The sequence below is a fragment of the Tinamus guttatus genome, unplaced genomic scaffold (genome assembly GCF_059628265.1).
Source record: "Tinamus guttatus ecotype Peru unplaced genomic scaffold, ASM5962826v1 Tinamus_guttatus_pri_ptg000155l, whole genome shotgun sequence".
NCBI lineage: Eukaryota > Metazoa > Chordata > Aves > Tinamiformes > Tinamidae > Tinamus > Tinamus guttatus.
Window position 1 is genome coordinate 5934120 of NW_028288689.1, and position 20088 is coordinate 5954207.

Consider the following 20088-nt stretch of genomic DNA (forward strand, 5'->3'; position numbering starts at 1 on the left):
CAAACTGCATATGCCAAACGGGTGATGTTGAAGTCACACCCTGGTTGTCTTTTTCCTCCTGAATTTTTTTGTTTCCTTTGCCTGCAATACGTGATCCTGTGTGCTGACCTCCCTGCAAGAGTTTAACCGCTCTGAGTAGCGTGTTTGGGCTGCAGCAGTCAGGAATTTCATACGAAGAGGAGGAATTAGCACACAGCCCTCTCCTGCCTCTGTTAAAACTGGCCTTGACCGCCCCTCCGGAAGGGAGAGTTTCCGTACGCAGAAGTGGAAACTGGGAGATTATCCTGTCCCCTAAACTAATCAGGTACATCCTGGTCTTTATCAAAAAGTGTCTCAAAGCTGTTGCCAAAAACATTAAAATACTTCTACAGGTGAAATCCTAGCTCTGCGATTACTGAGTAGAAGGAGGTAAAAGTATAAGCCCCAGTGGTGGTTCAGAGCTGGAGACTTGCAGCTTATGTTACTGTGAAACAAACGTATGCGAAGCACTAAGCAGGTAACAGCCCTACGTGCTGCAACGATTCGGTGAGAACAGCTTTGTTCAGGGCTAGTTCACAGTGCCATTATCTAATAAATCCCTCGGGTGGGACATAGCGGTTAATTCAGTTGCTTGGAAGCGTTTACTTCCCCGGTTGGGGGTCAGGATCAATAGGTACGAATACCCCCAGCACCCTACCTAGTGCTCAGGCACTCAAGGGAAGCTCTGTTGCAAGCATTAAACTTCCAGGTGGGATAGGAAAAGTATGGAAGTGCATCATAAGGTTGCTGGAGTGCAGAGATGGCAGAGGAGGGGCGAGTTTTGAATTGAAGCTTATGTGAGTTAATGAGAAAAGGAGGATGCTCAGCCCTGAACAGAGCACAGCAGCGTTCCAACGAGCTTGTCCTTATGCCAAGCTTGTTGTGGAGGGGCTGGTGACATGGATGCAACGCCTCCCCTTCCCGCGAGGGCTCCGCAGTGTCCGTGCTGTGGCCGAACCGCCCCGGTGGCAGCGGCCGCAGCCCTCCCACGGCTGGCGCGGGCATGGCCAGTGTGGCCACGAGGGGGTTCCTTTTCTCAGGAATTCTCTGCTTTCCGGTTTATCCAGGCGGCCCAGTTGCACGTTGGCAACAGACAGGAGGGCGTGCGCTTGTGTCTGAGCTCGAGTTGTGCTTATCCGCTGCTCCTCGTAGGTGCGGGTACCGTCTCCTGCGAAGCACGTCTTTGCTGATAAATCTAATTAAAAGGACTCGGCAAATTAGAGACGTGAGTTGAAAATGTTGTAGCAAAAGGCGAGTCCAAGTGGATGCTGTCAGGTCTCGCTTCCTTGACGTACGGTAGCTTGGCCCGTTGCAGCTAGGAATGGCCCCTGGAGTCCTGAGCCGCTCCGGAATCCAGCTGTGCCGATGGAGAGTGGCTGGAGCAGAGGGGAGAGCACCAGGGTGAGGAGAAGCTTCCCAGGAAGTGTCTTGTGGCACTGAGCTGCCTAAATGTGCCATCTCAAAACTCATCTAGGGAGAACTGGTGTGGGGCAAGACTTTCCGGAGGCTGCCAGTTCCGCTGGAAGGAATTTGGATCCCTCCAATCCTCCTGATCTGATCTGATCCTCTGGTGCTTCTGGTTCTCCCGGCTCCTTCGGATACCCTCAGGTTTTGCAGCACATGCAAAAGTGCAGTCACTTCCCTCTTCTTTCCTGTTAATATTGGGCACTCGCTTACAAATTGTAGAGGTTCCTGTAACAACACCCTGATCTTATTAAGGCTCGTTCTGGAGGCTGCTCTCCGCGTGTGCCAATGCTGCAATATTGTGTTCTGCCTGTTGCAATCTAGCTAATGTGGTTGCAGGGCTTACAGGACCACAACAGCTCTGTTGGTGGGGGAATAATAAAATCTCCCTTATAAAATCCAGAAATCAGGACAAACTATCCCAGTATATGCACTGCAGCTACTGAAGGTGTTTGCCTCCCTGCTATAGGGGTCTGTAACTGTGGAGCTGTTGTCCAATAAGTGAGACTCCGGGTGAGGCTTGAGGTTTTAATTCCAGATGTGAAGATACGTTTCTGATGCAGCATTTTTATGTGCCGAAAGCTTCATGGAGTTATTTGTCCAAAGCTCAATTGAAACTTAGTTCTTTTTTCATTCTACTCTGTGCATACTACGCTGAAATAATCACTCTGATGGATATTATCTTGTTTGACAGTGGTTAATACTTTTTCTTTTCCTCAAAATGCTATTCAGAGTACTGTTTCTTTGCCTTATGTCAACAGCTTTACGGAAGCGATAGCAAATATAAAACAGGTCTTATCTGCACACGGCCTGCAATATATAATCCTGTGGAGACAGAAGCTCTTAAATTCTGCTGGTCTCAAGCGTGTCTCTACATTAATAGCGAATGGCAAGACCCAAATCCAGGCTTTCCTCCTGGCACTCGAGCGTAGCAGAGTTTGCAGAGTCAACGCCCTGCAGGCACCAAGTGCAGACAGAGTGGGTTTGAGCTGCAGGTTAATGGACCTGTTACTTCCATAGCCATTAGTCAGTGTCATGATGTTGACGTAGGCCACACGTGTCCACACATGGACATGAGAGATGCCACCCTGCCGTGAAAGGAGGAGGGAGGAGCTCGGCCTCCTGAGGGAGAGCGGCCACAGAGGCCATCAGCAGTGTCACAAACAGTGCAGGTGCTGGTGGAGCTCAGCTTCCTTCGCCTCAGCTGGGAAGGGGCAGATTGAAGTGGCCTCCAGTGACACGTGTGTTACTGGTGCTGCTCCCGCAAAAGCTGAAGGAAGGTGTAAGTAGCCAACTTGGGCATCACTGTGTCTTACTGGATGGTGTTTAACTGAAATTGGTTAGTGTGGAACCTGCTGATCCAGCAGATCAGGTTGGGGAACGGTGATCGTACCCCAAGAACCAGGTTAGGCCTGTGTGGACGTAGAGAGGTCTGCAAATGCAGTGGGTACTGTGTGACAGGTCTGGGTCATTTCTGTCCCCGTCAATATTCACATCTGAGCTGCAGGGTGGATTAAATGGAAATATCGAGTATTAATTCTGATGAAGAATTGGAAAGGAGGTGCAGCCCATCTTGGACAACGTTGGGATGCAGGCGGGTGTTGGTGGCAGGTGAGTGTCACAGCACATCAGCCGGATGCAGTTCTGCTGGCGCATACCTGTGTGCTGTCCTATCGTGCACAAAGCTTCATCTCAAAGCAGGAATATTTCTTTTTCAAGCTCCCTCTGCTTCTACCACTGTTCCACCAGCACTGGCTCTGCAGGAAGGAGGTTTTGTTGGAATTCATATGCAGGATCCGTACTTTATTTCTGATTTATCTCCTGTGAACCTGAGCAGTTTTCCACAGGGAAAGAGTGAAGGGAAAAAAGAATCTCCTTGTTTTTTTACATTTTTGCTCCCAATGTAATTTTATCGAGTGAATCTTTGTTATTAATTTATAACTCAGCTGCAGGGATTTAGTTCAGTATGAAGTTTGGCAGCTTATCTCCCTTCTCCTCTCAGAGGGCGCTCCTATGGATGAGTTCAATAAAGCAAATCTCTGATCAGCCGCTCTGGAGCAGCCCAAGTGGAAAGTAGTGGTTTGCAGAGTCCTGGAGTCACATCTGATGCATCAAAAGTCTGTTGGGGCTGTTATAAAGGCAGAGGACTGCGGCGATGGGACTTTGTGCATTAGCCAGGTGGCCAGGGCTGCACTGTGCCTGCGCCGCTTCCCTCCCCATTAGGTAAAGGGGAGAAGGGGAAAATTTGCCCTTGTTGCCATAAGGAGAAAGAGCAGGAACTATTTTCTGATTTTTCAGGGGAAAAAAAAAAAAAAACTCCTTTGTCCTGCTGCCCTTTCTGAAGTGTTACTATGAGGCTCTTTAAACCAGTTTCATTACAGTTAATTCCCCCTTTCCTCCGGCAGCTTCAGCTTTGTGTAGCAAGTTCTTATTATACCCAGGAGCTTTCTGCCTGCTAATAAATAACGGCAGTAGGTTTTTCTGTGAAATAAATGTGGTGTCTCATTGCAGCAGAAAGGAAAATAATCCCAAGGCTTTTTTTGTTGTAATTTTTTTTTCTCTCTATGGAGATAAAAATAAATAAATACAATAAAATGGTGTTTGTTTTAAATAGATGTAGGTCAGGTTTAAAAGTTGAAGAAAAAAATAGGTTGACTTCTTTTTTTTTTTTTTTTTAATTAAAAACAAGTTGGATCATCATTGCACAAAAGACTGATGTAATCCTGCTTGTTTTGAACGTTGTAGGGTATTTTTTGATTTTTTTAGGGGTTTTGCCTAGCTTTTAGTAGGCTCTGGGAAGCGCAATCAGCTCTGCTCCCTGCGCAGGGTCCCGCTCCTGGCGTGGGCATCGCTCCAGCCCCGCTCCGTGGGCCCCGTGTCCCCTCGGTCTTGCGAGAAGCACGAGAGCTCCCTGCTCTGTACCAAATCCTGGGGTTTAGAAAGCCACAATCGTTTTTCTTGACGTGTATGAATTTACAGTGGCAGGGGGAGACGTTTCCTGTGGCCAAAGAACATCCTTGAGAGTTTGCGGGCAAGGCTGCTTCCCTTGAGCGAACGGGCAGGTTGTCATTGGGAGAGGATTGCTGTTTGAACAGTCGGTATAGATGGAAAATAATTAACGTTACCTTCATCCCTCTCTTGCAGTTCTTAAATCTGCACAGGGGAGCCCTAACTTGAGGATGCATGTCCAAACATGTCTTAATTAAGTCTTAATTAATTTAGCAGGTGGAACAGCTAATTCTTTCCTTTTCCCAAGGAGATCTCAGGCTGCGCAGGGGCTGTGGTGGTGCCCGTCCTCACATAGGGCTGCCCTGGCCGGCCACCTTGGCCACCACCATTGCATGGTGACAACCTCCCTTAAGAGTCTCCGCACAAAGGCTGAGTGTGTTTGGACAGGCTCTGATTCCTATTGTGGGAATCTCTTGTGGGAATAGGCTGGAGATGCCGGGTGACCTGCTGCAGGGCTTGGAGCGGATGATCTCCAGAGGTCCCTTCCAGCCTCAACCCTTCTGAGTCTGGGCTTTATTTAATTCCTTGACATTTCAGACAAAATATTCCAATTTAATATTGCTCATGTGTGGGATTGGTCTTAGGCTTTTTGTATAACATTTTATTTTTAACTGTTTTGTTCTTAGCTTTACTTTCCTATCTGTGTATTTCACTTCTCATTTGTGGGCTGATACGTGACTTCCTCAAAACCGAATGGAAGAAACAAAATCACAGAGTCTAATAAAAGGAAATACTCTCACAGATTCATTAAAGCCAAGCCACTGGTAAGAGCTGATAAGTGCAAACGAGAGCCGTGTTTGCTCTGAACGGTTTCCAGCTCGTGCTCATGCAGCTTGGCCGCTACTCGTGGGCGCTATCTTTGCTAATCCTGATTCCACATCTGCGTTGCTAAATGAAAGTAATCCGAGCCAGCATGAAAATTTAATAAGATGTTGTGGTTCTGCTCATGTCCTCAATTACATATTTGTTTTCCACCTACACGAGTCCTCAGACGGTGACAACTAGAACAGCTCTGGTGTTGAGAAGCTTTGATGTTTTCGCCTCGAATTGGCTCTGCTCCGAATACAGCCCGGGGCTCTGGTGCTGCCAGTGGTTTTAGGGGTCTTGGCTAAAGGCGGTCCCCAACCCGGGCAGCCGTTGTCTCGGCTGCTCCGCAGACTCTTCCCTGCCCCTCTGCAGGTGGCCGTTTCAGGAGCTGGTGGCTCCTATGTCAGTTAGTGCAGGGAGAGTTCCCGGCTTGCTGGGGCCTTTCTTCTTGGCACCGTGCTGCAGTTCCGTGCTCTCCTGGGGGATAGATGCTGTTCTGGCCAAGGGCACTTCTAGGAGAGATCCCCAAACGCCGCTGAGCAGCCCAGCGGGTAACTGTGGGATTGAGTGACCGCCGCGGCACGGCCGAACAACCGGAATGGGGGGAAACCCTGGCTGAAACATGGGAAACGTGGGTTGCTTCCTTCAGCCTTCCACGTAGCCTCCTGTTAGTCAAAATCAACCACTTCTTAGCGACTCGTAGAAAAACTTCCATGCTGATCTTAGGGCAGATGTTTAATGTTCTTTTTGGTCATTCTCCAGTCGCGTTTTCCACAAACGAGTGGCCTGTGCAGTGCTGGTTGTGTCCATGTGCTGCCTGGGGTCAGAGCTCTCCAGGGTGTGATGGCAGGACCTGCCCTCAGAGCTCTCCTACGACAGCGCAGCCCGAACCCGCTGCCGGGTCCCGGTACCGCGAACCGGGACGGCGGGTTGGTGCTGCCAGCTCCTCCGTGTTCAACACCGTGTGTTTGTGCAAGCAGCCCTTCTGCGTGAGCAAACACATGGCGGTGAAAATCCTGCTGACTTTCTGAAGAACCTGGATCCATGTTGGAACAATATTTTCTGAGCTGTTTTTTCTGTGCAGATAGATTGATACTTAATCGATGCTTCTGCTTAATTATGCTTCACATTTTGGAACAATCTGCTTAACCTTAACAGGAATCCTGTGAGGTAGAAAAAAGGAATCTTTGGGGTGATGATGTCTGCTTTGGGTGTGACCTATAGGATCTATAGCATGCTGGTTTAATGGCAGTGTTTAGTGCCTAAATTCTGCTGTTTCCTGATGTGACAGAGTCTGAAAACCTGACAGATTCCATGTGGGCTGTGCAGATTGGGTCCCAGATCCCTGTCCCATCTGAATGGCCAAAAGCAAAGTGATTTCTTTGCAGAATTACCCACCGATAGCATGTCCTTGGAGTAGGCACTGCCCTAATTGTTGTTTCTGGTTGCTTCTCCCCCGTCACATGTTCGCTGGTTATTTTCTTCCAAAGCCTTTGTGTCGCTGCAAGCTAAAGCAGACCGATGCTCATGGAAATCAGGGCAATAATAAATCAGGAACTCGAAGGGTCTGATTTGCTTTTCAATGAGGAAAAACTTTTGGCAACGATCATTCTTTTTGAGGAGAATAAGTCCATTTGTATTGCATTGCCTTGGCTCATCAGAGGCTTTTGATGAATAACCCATTCCAGAAAAGAAAAGAAATTAAGTTCAGTTATTTATAATTCAGAGCTCTTCTGTAAGTATTTCATTTTTTCAGTGCCCTGGGATGAGTTTCTGATATTCCTTCTGAACAGCATCACAGGTGGATGGCTTCACATATCCCTGCTGTGTGTTGAAGACCTCAGCTGTGGGGCGGGAAGTCCAGCTGAAACTGCTGGGCACCAGGACAGGCTTCCCTGGAGCAGCTCCCTGCTCGTCTTCTTGCTCTCTTCCCTGCATTAGGTGAAATTTGGGTCTTGCCCAAGATAGCCATTCTTGGCTCGATCCGCGTTTCAAAGAGGAAAACCCCACCAAGTGTGGCTGCACAGAGAAGAGGAGCATCGATTAGCCGAGAATCGTGCTGGAAAGCTGTTCCCCAGGCACACTGAGGTAGTTGTGAAGTGCCAAGAAGTGCAGCTTTTTGGAATGGTTGGTTTTGGTTTTGTTTTTTTTGTGTGTTTTTTTTCTCTTCCCACCCGCAGACAGTGATGGCCTTGTGTTGTCTCCAGGTGGGCAGTTATACTCCACTAATAGCTTTTCTATGGTCCTGAGAACATGGTATTACCTGCTGTTTGTAAATAATGTCCCAACATATTAGAAATAATCTTCAAAATGGTCAGTTGATTTTTTTTTTGTCAATTCTTTTTCCTTTTGATTGATCCCTACTTGCTCAGAGATGCCTTTGCTTTGCTTCAGTTGTCCAGATTGGAATTTGTATCATGGGTGTCAAGTTAGGAAAGTAGTATTAGACTCTTTGGGGAAAAAACAAGAAAAAATGCTCAAGTTCTCACAAATTGCTTTGGCCTGTTTTAAGAAAAGCTTTGGGACGTGTCAATAGCAACGTGCTGGTTTCTTTTCTTTATGCTGTTTAATCTGATAAGTAGACATAAGCCCATGAACTCGGTTGATTCTGTTTTCTGTTGTGCCTACTTAAAAAGTGCAGATTTTCAAAGAGGAGCAAATTGGTACTAGGTAAAAAGTATAGATTCTGAACCTAAAACTCTTTAATTCTGATTTTCATATTCAGGAAGGGAATTAATTTTCCATTCAGTCATTGAAAGCTGACTTCCGTGAATTTTTTCAGCTGGTGAAGGAAAATGTATTGTTAAATGAGAGTGTTTTAATCTCTTAAGGACTTTTTTCCCAATCTCTGAAAAGAACAAAAATATTTGTTATATGCAAAATGTTATCTTCATTCTAAAGTTTCAGTAATCCACAAAGTTTCACAATACAGAAAAGCAGATTTGTCCCTTTTTTTTTTAATGGCAAAGCTTTTGTATTCCTGCTATCTGTTGGTGATCTCTGATGATTATTCATCTTATCAAATCCAATATTTACAGTGGGACCTTTCCGTGCTGTGCCAGCTCTTCTTTTATTCATTGCTTTCACCCGTACTAAATGAGGACACTATTATCCTGCTTTCTCTAATGAATGGTTGCATTTACATCTCTTTGTTCTCGTGCTTGGAAATTAGTTTACCAGCAGTGTTAGAATGCAAATTTAGAGCAGCGCTTATTAGACACTGAATGGGAGATGCTTCTCCCTTCCTTTCCTTCCCTTTCGCATACATCTTTTCCCTTAACCTCAAGCTTCAGAGAGAAACACAACACTGAGGATTGCAGTTTTGGGGGCCTTGGAGTCGTCGTAGCGCCCAGAGGGGCAGTGACCGCTGGGTTGATGCAGCCGTGGAGTGAAGCGAGGGGAGTCCTGGTGCTTCCCCGCTGTCGGCAGGGAGGGCTGAGGTGTTGAAGGAGAAATGGTTTGGAGAGGGGTTAGGAAGCTCTGGGGCACCTGCTGGCACCGGCTGCGTGGGGAGTGAGGAGGTGGTTGGAGCTGGGCTCTTGGGAGGCAGGAGCTGCCCAGGGTCAAGGTGCCCTGGGCCGAGCAGTGCTCTAATGCCTCTCACAAATGCGGATCAAACCATGCGCCGAATGCTCCCCTAAAAAACAATGCTGAGAGAGCCCAGGTGCCTACCTTTGCAATACGGCTAACTCGGTTATTTTGGGCCTAGTTTGCTAATGAGCTTTTCTCCCAGGGCTTTGAGGATAGGGTGAAGTGGCCCCAAAGAGCGGCGGTTGCACGGCCTGGCAGACTTCTCCCCCTGTACTAACAGTTTGAATTTCTCCAGGTGCCCACGGGCCAAGCCCTGGCGAGGCAGCAGAAGCTCCTGGGCACCTCTTGGCACAGGAAGGCCTCCGTTGAGACTGCCAAGTTGATGCCAAGAGCTGCTCGCGTGGCAGAGCTGCCCCGCGGCCTTGGCTCTGCCCTCCTGGCCTGCAGTTTGGAATAAGGGCAGGAGGCAGCTCGGCAAAGAAACACGGATAAAATACAGCTGGGAGCCATCCTGCGGGTGCCCGATGGCACTTACACCCCTGTCACCTGAAAATTGGGAAAAAAATGACACTTGTCTACGGCTGTCATTCTGTTTTGGTTAAATGTTTTTCTTGCTCTTTCCTCGACCCTGCCTGATGGTTTTACATGTATCAGAGAGATAAAATTTAAAGCAGTTCAACTACATATAATTTCTGTAGCAAAAGGTTTTTAATTGTTTTTGAGATGGGAAATGGGTCCCCCGGGCTGAGTTTATTCTCACTTTTTATGCTGGCAGCAAGCAAAATAAAAGGCAGTGAAAACCAATACTTTTAGTGAGCTTTGTTTGCAGGTGGAGGTTTTGCATGTGAACGGCTGCTTGGAGCCAAGTGTTTGTCCCAAAAGGACATTTCTGCAGCCTCCCAAAGGAGATGCGGTCCAGCGGCTCCCTGATTTCCAGCCCAGCTGATTTCCAGGAGTAGAGGCCAGAGGAAATGCTTGCACATAACTCTTGCCTAGATGATTGCAAGGGTTAGCCAAGAAAATCTTAAAATTCATCTGCTTTTAATCTCAGACTTTTGTTCCATAGGGGGCTCTTATGCAGCCATTCTGGGCATCTGGGGCCGCTCTGGGCTCGCCCTGGCTAAATGCAGATGTTGGTGCAATTAATTTGGCAGGGAGAATGGAGCGGGAAGCATCAGAGGGTAATTCCAAGCAAAGGGAATGGATGTGCAGACACATCAATTCTGTTTTGTTTCTCTATCCGATGGAGAGTCCCTTTGGTGTGGAGATTGATCTCACCAGCTGACAATAATAATAATAATTTATTAATAAAGGACTGCACAAGTGTGATTAAATGTGTTTAATATTTGATATTTCAGTAGGTATTTCAGTGTCGTGTCTTCCCCCCCCCCCCCTTTTTTTTATTAACATTTGACATGAGCGCATTTTGCTTAACCCTTCTTTAGGCATCATAAAGGTGCAAATATATGTTCCTAAGTTCTATTTGACTCCCATTCTGGGAATATTGATGGCAACAAGCTCCTGATTTCTTTCTAGCAGTGCTTCCCCTGGGATCTCAAGCTGCAGACCTCAAAGGGCTCTTCCAAAATGCATCTTGTTGTTGTTGTTCTGCCAATGCTGGAAAAGCTCAAGCCGCTTTCCGGGGTTTGCATCCATAAGGTAGCAGGAAATGCAACTCTTTCCAGTTCCCATTCCCACAACTTTCTGCCATGATGACCATTTACAGACTCAGGCCTGTAGATATTTCTCTTTTTGAAGCCTTTAAAAATTGACAGTTTGTTTCCTGCCATCAGGGTCTGTTTTGTGTGACATCTGGCCAAGCAAGTATTCCTGCTTGGAAATTCCTTTCAATGATGTTGTGGATAACCTTTAAGTTACAATTTATTTTTTTTTCTTCATGTCCTTACTCCTAAAATGAACTCTTTGTGTTTGTTTTTAATAAAAATAAGATCCAGCCTAGTAATTCTTTTACGTAACTTAATCCCCTTGTGCTGGACTTGTAAAATTACCCATTTCATCTAGTAGTTCAGTTTTACAGTTAACACTGGATACCTTAGCTGTATTTTACATCTTTATTTTTTTTTTTAACCGTGTATTTTGCAGTATGGAAATAGGGTGTCAGCACTGTCAGGAGCTGGTTTCTTCTGCTAACTTAGGAATGTCATTAGTCTCTAACATGCCTCATACTGTGGACTTCAGCGGGCAGGAGAAGGAGGAGGTCCCGCTGCCCAGCTCCGTTCTGGACAGTGTTCAGCACTGGCTAAAAGCTGTTTTCCTCCTCACTGAAGCAGTTTTGTCTGCAGGCATGTAGCTACACCAGCCTATTTGTATAGGAGTAGTATTAAATTACTCTGTTTTATCACTGAGAGGAATGTAAATTCTCTTCAGCCTTCTTTACTGTGCTGAGAGAGAAGACCAGTTGCAAGTGGTCTAAGTAAGGAAACCTTCAAGCTGTAAAGATAACAAAAGATAAAAATAGAGCAAATATGAGAGGATGTATAAATTGAGCCTCGCCGAATGATTTCCAAAGTGTGCCTTCAGTTAAAATATTGATCTGCTCCAATGAAAACTCGTTCTCTGCTCTCAAGCAAGCAGCAGAGAAATGAAATACAATATCTTTCATTAGCAGCAATCCATAAAATATGCATGTGCAGACAAGCGGGTTAGGCTGATTACTCTTTGAACAGTGAAGCCACTATTTATTTTGTTTGATGCACAAAATGTGCATATCCTATGGGCTAAGCAAACACAGATGATCTTTTACACAGAAATACAAGAATAAATAATTCTTACAGCCTGGACAGATTTTGGAAGAAGATCATCTGAGCTGCTCTTACCCTGAAGCAGAGTTAATATGCTGTGGATAAAGCAGCTATAAAAATGGAGCCAGCTAATCCAAGAGTCCTGTTTTGAGGTCTGGAATGATAAATCTGGACATATTTGCAGTGGTGACGTGCAGCAGCCCGACCCTGAGCTGGGCATCTCCACAGCTGAGTCCTAGTGCGCCGTAGCCAGAGGGGTAAAATGAAGATGCAACTAAGAAATACAAGAGACAGGAGCAAAGTCAGCGTGGGACAAGGGGACAGCAACCTCCTCTTATGGCTTTGAGACCGCTGCGGTTATTTGGAGTGTGTCAGGGAATGGAAGGAAAGGTTTAAAGGAGGTGGTTTAAGGGAAAACAGTGAAAGGCAACAAACTGACTACGAAATCTATCTTATGATGCTGTAAATGAAGGGTGTGCATCAAAGACCTTTTCCTTAGGTGCCACATACAGGGCTGGGTTGAGCTCCTGCTTGGCCGGCCTCCTCCAGCCCGCTCGGTGCTGGGTGAGGAGGACCCGGTGCCGCCCGCTCGTCCCACAGCTTCTGCTCCCCGAGCGAGTGCTCGTGTGCAGCCCGGTACCGAGAGGGAGACGCTGCTCCGCTCCTCTGGCTTTTCCTTGGCTTTGGGGGAGTTAAAGCCATAACGATGATCAGTTCTGCCATGGTTTTTATTTTTTTCCTCCTATCCCTCTTGAAATCCAGTCTGTGCTATCCATCCTATTACCAGAGCAAAGGTGCCAAGCTAAACAAATATTTTCATGTCTTTTCTTTCAGATAAAATTGAAGATGAATTAGAAATGACTACAGTGTGCCATAGACCCGAAGGCCTGGAGCAGCTCGAAGCACAGACCAATTTTACTAAGAGAGAACTGCAGGTGCTTTACAGAGGATTCAAAAACGTAAGAGCCCTGGGAGAGCCGCTCAGCTGCAGCTCGTCCTGCTCCCCTGCTAAATGTTAGGAGAATTTGTGCCAGCTCTCCTCCTAGCACAGCAAAACAAGCTCCAGCCTCCCTCGCCATCTAATACTTATGACACCAGAATCTGCCCAAAACGGAGGTTGGATGGATATTCACCACCTAGTATGCCCATCAATTTGCTCCCTAAGTGTCAGCAAATACCCTACAATTTCCTCAACTGTACCGGTAGTTCAAGACAACCTATTTATTTATTTATTTGTTTGTTTGATCTTCTTTTAACACTTACTCTCAGTTTATCGTATTCAAACCCAAACCATGCTGTTTGCTTGTGATTAGCTGTCCAGGATGTTTTTTCTCCCTCTTTTCTGCACCTGGAGGAGTTTTGCCCTTGTTGGAGCACATTAGCAGCCTGAAGCCCACCGTAAATAGGGAGTAAGGCTGGAGTGGCAAAGGCCAAAAAAGAAGTTGGAAGTCAAGGGGTATGAAGAGGGAGGAGGCAGGAGGGAGCCTCCAGCTGCAGGTGAGAGCAGGGAATGACCAGCTGGCACATCCGAAGGGGGAGGACTGGTCCTCGTGAGCCCCTGCCCCAGTCAGGGGTCCCTGGCAGCGTCTCTGCAGCTCCCCGAGCCCCTGCTCCTGGGTCAGCTGCTGCTGCTGCCTCCTGGGGAGTCATCCACAACGAGCAGAAACCAACAGGGGATGTTCAGACTCCACGGAGCAGATGTTTTATGGGCACAGAAGAAGGAATGCTCATTACATAGTTGCCTGAGGGTCTGGATTTAGTGACCCGGTTGGTTTGTGCCAGCCGATGTTTTTGTTATGATTAATAGATCAGTAGTGAGCTAGGCCAGTGATCACAATGTGGTTTTTAAGCTGTCTTGTAGGACAGCCCCAACATTGCAGCACTTCCAGATGCCACCACAGTGAAATGCTGAGATTTCTCCGAAAGAGCAAGCCAAGTGCCTTGGGCAAAGCATTGCTGAAAGGCAGCTGAGCTCCATATTTTGTGAGCACAGAGCAGAGAGAGCGTAGAGGGAAGCCTATTGGATGTTGAGAAGGGCTTTTCTGTTTGACAGGGTCTTGGATTTGATTGAATCATGGATCAGCGTGTGCTTTGGGGCTGTTTCTGGTCAGTGCATGTGTTGTGCTCCTGCAGCCCATGTTGGTCACTTCAGCTGTGAAGCTTTCTGGCTGCAAAACCCTGATTTTCTGAAGTAGGTCTGGGCTTTGAGCAGCCCGAGCAAGAAAATGAATGGCTTTTAAGATCAAGCTGGCTAGGTTAACGCAAGGTATTAGATGCTTTGAGTGCCTGCAGCAGGAGGCTGCCGTGGCTTTAGCAGCTCTGCTTTGCTGGGATCCCTGGAATGTTCTGTCACCGGCTACATTTGGTGGCGAGTCCCAGCCTAACCCCTCTCTAAAGACCTCACTGAATGTCTTGGGATTAATTTACGGTGCTGCCGAGGTCTCGTTTCACGACAGACTGTTAGAACAAAGCAGTACGTTTTTCCTCAGCTGCCATGCACACAGTGTGCACAAGAATATAATATTTGAGGTTTAAATTGCAATGAGGGGGCGGCGCTAGCCGGTTTCGATGGGATGGGTGATCGTGAGCGCTCCGCCTGTTGTAGCAACCGGCTGCTCTCGGGCACAGTGCCACAGTGCCACCTGGAGACCCGGAGTCCCCGCGGGAAGAGGGGACTTCGTCCCTCTCGCTGGCCCATCCTGGCTGCCCGCCTGCCCGCAGCCGGAGGCAGCTCCGGTGCGTCCCGGGAGCCGTACGCGGGAGCATGGGCTGGAGCAAAAATTTTAGACCAACAGAAACTCCCCGTTGCTCGAGCAGAAGCAGGGTCTAAAGATCTGTTTCTAGGACAGGAGAGTTATTTATAGCTGTGGAGTTTTGGAGACGTTCAGAGGCTTTGATCAAGTTATCCTCCTCGTTCAAAGGGACTGATGGGTTTTGATGCTCTCTGTTGGGTTTCCGTAGCCAGCAAAGCTGCTGTGGCAAAGAGCTGCCAGGTTGAAACCCCGTTTGCTAGTTTTTCCTTTAGTAAAAATAAGTAGTGACCATTCACGTGGCCCCCGAGAGCCCAAATCGTGCCTTGCAAAATGATTCTCTTGCTAAATCATGGCGTTTTGGTGGCTTCTGGTGGGACTCCATGCTGAGAGAAGGTGGCAGGACTGTGTGGATGGGCATGGAGAGGAGTCTCTGCACTGGAGCGCTGGAGGTTGCCGCCCCGTTTGGATGCGTTGCCCTGTGGAGAAGCGGAGCCCGCTCGCCCGGCCTGGGGCCTGGCTGTGAAACAGGGCTGTCCTGCAGCATCTCCTGCCCGTGCAGGACAGGAGCCGTCGTCTGTTTGTTGTTATCTCTGCCCCGAGGCGCCGGCCGCGTTGTGCGGAGGAGCCTGTTCTGCCCCGGCAGCTCCCTGGCTCTCGCAGCCGGATTAAACTCGGGGCTCTTGGCCCAGTTACACTGGCTGTGGATCTGGAAAAGGGAGATAACGGCGGCTGCAAAACCAGCAGAGCCTCTGCTACATCTTGCCTTGGTTTAGCTTGGCAAAACAAATGGGATGTTCACTGTCCATAAACGCATCAGACGGGAGCCGGTTGGGATAGAAGGCAGCGTTGGCACAGGAGCAAGATGGCCATGGACAGAAGCGTAGGCTGGAATTAGAGGTTTCTGCCCACAGTGGAGTGAGGTTTGGGGAACAGTTCTGGAACAGCAGGGAGGAGAGCGAGGAACTAGGCTTTTTAGCATGGAAGTTGATAAATTGTTGACTAATGGATGAGGAACAAAGAGGTTTGAGCTCAGTAATCCAACACATGGGTTTAGGCCATGCTTCTAATGCCATGTTTGCTGTGGAGTGCCTTGAGCGATTTGAAAGAATTGGGATTATTATAGGTCTTTTGGCCCATTTACGGGCACTGTTAGGGGAAAGAGCTGTTGGCTGCAACGGATGCTCCTCTAATACAAGGCAAAAAGTGTGACCCAGCTTTAATGCAAGTGATTGGGCAAACCCGTACCCTCCCCTGTGGGCACAGCTCCTTGGGGGCTCCGTGTTGGAAAGGAAGCCCGATAGGGTTGGCTTGTGTAGGCAGCTCGGGAGTGCTCGAGAGGCAGCTTTGGATGGCAGGGCGTTCCTTGAGTGCTGGCGAATTCCTCCAAAACACGTTCACTTCCCTGCGAGGAGCCATCACTGCTCCTCCTCACACCTTCCTTGGCTCTCAGCATCATCGCGGAGGTCCCCGCACTGGCCTGGGGGTCTCAAGAGCCAGGGGGTATGAGGAGAGCACTGAGGGACTAGAGGGGATGCTACGTTTGAGGAAAGCACGGAGCAAATAACGATGAGCCCCTGCATTTATTAGTGGTCTTCAAGCTCTCACTGAGGTTAATGGTTGTATTTAAGGTGAGAAAAAGTTTCACGTGGCCTGGGCAGCCTGTGGAGTGATGCTGGGAAGCCCAGTTAGGAGCTTTTGGATTTTGAAAGGACCCACCAACATCCTGGGTTAAAACTCTGCTTTCCTTAACGCAGAATGGAGACTTGCCCCAGTAACTGTGCACTAACGTTCCTTTAAATGGCTTCTAGACTAGTGCAAGTGGCAGAAACTCATGCAAAAGCAGTCGTTTTCCTTGCAGACAAGAGGGCAGTAGGTGTCCATCCCATTAGGAGCTCTGGAGGCTCCTGGTCCAGCCTCAGGTAAGGATGCATCAGCCTGACTTGCCAAACAAATTAAAAATGGCCCTTTGGAGGCAAACATTTGTGCTTGTTTGTGTCGACTTGCCAGTGTGTTCTGTGAGCCTCCATGGAGCTCGGATGGGGCATCCAACTGCCGTCCTGAATTTTAGACCAGGATTAATGAGTTAATATGTGTGAAGATCCAGAAAGGGGACGTGTTAGCTGGCAATATACTTGCAGTTATTGCAGAAGGGCTCCTTATGACAGCAGATGAGCTGCCTTTCCAGCTCACCCTATAAAGCAGGGATGTAACACTGTAGAAACCACGGTAAGAACAGTAATAACAGGGAAGCGCGCATACGAGTTGCTTAATGTGGAATGTCAGTCCAAATTATCTAATTTGTTTGTGCAGCCAGTACACTGCGTGAACTGGAATGTGACTTGTGTCACTGCTGTCTTCAGCTTGTAGTGTTTTGCAAATGAACCTCAAGAGTGGTGTTTTTCCTTGATTTTTTGGTTTTTTTCTCGCCACCAGGAATGTCCTAGTGGGGTGGTTAATGAAGAGACGTTCAAACAGATCTACGCACAGTTCTTCCCGCATGGAGGTAAGCGCGGCGCTCTGCGCCTGGCAGGTTTGTCACAGCGTGACACAGGGTCTTAGCATCGCCGCTGCCGGCCGGCTGCAAAGCTGCTTCACACAGTCTGTGCTGGGCGGGTCAGTGGAGCTCAGGCTTTGCAAAAATCTGAAAAATCCAAGTAGCAAGGTAAGGAAATGAATTTAGGCCCTTCAAGTAGCTATTGCACAAGAACATGTGCAAAGCAACATTGAAGATTGCTCCTAGCTGTCCATCTGCCCTTCTCTCTACAGTAAATAAGCCTGGAATAGGAATTTGGGATTGATTCTCTTGTCTGCTGGTGGTTTTCTGGATAGCAGGGAATTAAATTGCTTCCCCCGACGCATCTTTGGTTCCCCTCTGTTGGACTGCAGTGCCCACAGGATCTAGCACAAAAGGATCCCAGACCTATTTTTGTCCCATAAATAGATCAAAACGTTCCTAAAAGTTGTAGAACAGTTCTCAGTTGGCCTGTGAACACCTGGGCAGCTGAAATTGTACTTTTTGGTGCCTGTGTGACAAATTAAGGTCACTTCATGCATTGCAGTATTGTATTAAACCCGTTAAATATCACATGTTGCTGCGTTTTAAAAACATCAAGAACCTGTATGCTCTTGTGACTGCATATATTCTGTATCTTTCTGGATTTTTTTTCGTATGTGACAGAAACCAGTTCATGGTCTTAGGTTTTTGTTTGTTTGTTTTAACAAAAATGTAAAGTTTGAGGCTTTCCAAATATATCCTGTTCTGGACTGACTGCTGAGTACCATCATTGTGGGAAGATGGCTGAGGTTTCTGCAAGTGTCCAGATAAAGAATGCCGTGCTCACTGTGTTAGATACAGTTTTACATTGCGTGGGATATCCAAGATGTACATGTGGAAAATGTTCATATTAATATTCACTCCTTGGTCTTCACTGCTTTTGCTCTGCTTTAAAATAGCAACGAGGCCATTCTTGGGTTTTGTTTGTTTGTTTTTAAACAGTTATGCAGTAAATTAAGCGGTTTTAGCTTAAATTCTGGATGTATTTCATGTTTCCAACCCAAGTTCCAGTAACCTGCGGAGCTCCTAAGTGACTGCACTGACTCCTTTGGTTAAGTGCCCCACACCTCAGGTGACTCTGTCCTTCCTATGTCAAAGAAACACTGGGCACCAGAACTTCAATTTTTCATGGCTAGCTGCTTGTTTGCCCCTCTACTGAGGTTGATAAAGATTTGGCATTAATTTGCTTTGTGCCCCGTTCCATTGAAACACCCTTCTCCCTTGGTTCACGATGGCAGGAGCGCGACCGTGCCTGTCCATCCGTCAGTTCAACCGCACAAGTATTTTCTTGTTCTCCACTGTTTTCTTTCCCTTGGTTTCCAAGCTGCTTGTGCAGCCTGACAGTGCCATAAATTGTGGGATTTCAGATTTCTCATCGATTTTTCTCACTTTTATGGCTCTCCATACAGAAAAACTTGTACATCCCAGATGTAGCGACGTACCTTCTGATTACAAATCTTTGTGCAGGGTCATCCCAGGCTGTGGTATTTTCATTACACAAGCCTTACATCCTTGACAGATTTTCATTTTTTGCTAATTTGCTGTCAAATATTACTGATGATCTAGTATTTCCATATCTATAACAGCTGTTGTTGAAACAAAACACTTATTTTGATATTTTAATTAATCTTTTAGTAAGGATTTTAATTAATCTTAGTAAGACTTTTTGTAGGGGTATCCCTCTATTAACTCCATATTTTTCTTACGGAGATTTTTTTTAATCCTTCTTTTATAAAGATAATAGCCACATTTTTCTTTTCCCTACAGTCCAGCATATTCCATGCCTATGAATGACAGTAACCTGAGCACTTGACTTTTCTGCACACTGCTGCTCTCCCCTGGGTTTGCATGATGTGGAAATATTTTGCTGTTCCATAGGGTTCAGAGCAGGGCGATGCTGAGGTCCTTCCGTGCGAGTGCCTGCACAGCACGGGTCATTAGGTGTCACCAGCTGCCCAAACACCGAGTGCGAAGGCTCCAGCTAGACTAGCTCTGTGTGCCAGAGGCAAAGAACAGAGGAGGAACATAACGTATGGCTCCTCAAACAGCAATGAAATAATTGGGTGATATTAATACCAGTCGCTTCCACTTTCTAAAACTTGCCTCTAGTAACCTACAGAGAAGTGCTTATTGTCTCCAGAGCAGGGACAGGCCAGGGAAGGTCTTAAGGTCCAACACTTACTTGATTTTTCTGCATACTGTTACTTTTTTCCCCATTAACAGCTGTCCTTCACATGGCCATAGAGGCTGTTCTTCTCGGGAGAAAGGATATATGTGAATATATATTTTTAATACCAGCAGTTGAAAATTCAGAGGGATTAAGATATATTTTGGATGAGACTGCCCTTTGACCGTGCTCTTGCGCTCTCCTCAAGCTTGGGCCGCTGAAATCCTCCTGCTCAAGCTGCGTCCCTGGCCGTGCCCTGGTGTCCTGGTGCCGCGGAGGTTCCCTCCGGGACCTCACCAGCACATCCAGCTTGGTTGCTCTCCATGAACCACCCATGGTTAACGCTGAAGGATTTGGCCAAGCAAAGCTCAGGTTTGGATGCCCTTGTCGAGCAGAGACATTCCTGGTTTCTTCTCTGCTTTTTGATTATGATCCCATAGTCCAGATCGTTACCTCTGCAATGAAAACTTTTGCATTTCTAGACTGTTATGTAACTCCACAGTAATTTTCACTAGTTGATAGATGATCCAAAGAAGCTGCAGTATGGTTTTCTTTTGTTCCATAAGAATATGTGGTCATGGACACTGTTTAGAGCCATTAGTGTATAATGAACTGCTGCATGAATCGGTGCCCTTTTTGTCTTCCAGATGCCAGCATGTACGCACATTATCTCTTCAACGCCTTTGACACTGCACAAAATGGCTCTGTGAAGTTTGAGGTAATTTTTTACCTAATTTCCTATTTTGATACCTTTTCCTCTGCTAGAAAAGCAGCAAAATGCTTAGATAAGTATTAAAGAAGAATAATGCTGAGCCTTCCTTCCTGGCAAACCTGTCTCTTTAGCACTTGTCAAACATAAGCATTTTGTCCTCTTTTTTGTTTTGCTCAGCAAATTCCAATTCCACTGAGCCTTGGGAAAGGGGAGCAAAGGTTTTGAGGATGTGGAGGTAGCACAGGAAGGCCTGGGGACACGAAATGGGGTGCTGGGAGCAGGGCAGCCCTGCTAGCGGGAAGCTCTGCCGC

At 47.1% G+C, this 20088-nt stretch overlaps 1 protein-coding gene across 3 annotated transcripts in view; it reads left to right on the plus strand.

Annotated features, from left to right (window-relative positions):
• KCNIP1 (potassium voltage-gated channel interacting protein 1) overlaps positions 1-20088 on the plus strand; it is a 216325-nt gene that overhangs the window by 191602 nt on the left and 4635 nt on the right. For all 3 annotated transcript variants that reach the window (XM_088522633.1, XM_088522634.1, XM_088522632.1), the window contains exons 2-4: positions 12426-12550; positions 16778-16847; positions 19713-19783. In XM_088522633.1, the coding sequence (XP_088378759.1) occupies positions 12426-12550; positions 16778-16847; positions 19713-19783 (266 nt within the window). The remainder of the gene's footprint in view (positions 1-12425; positions 12551-16777; positions 16848-19712; positions 19784-20088) is intronic.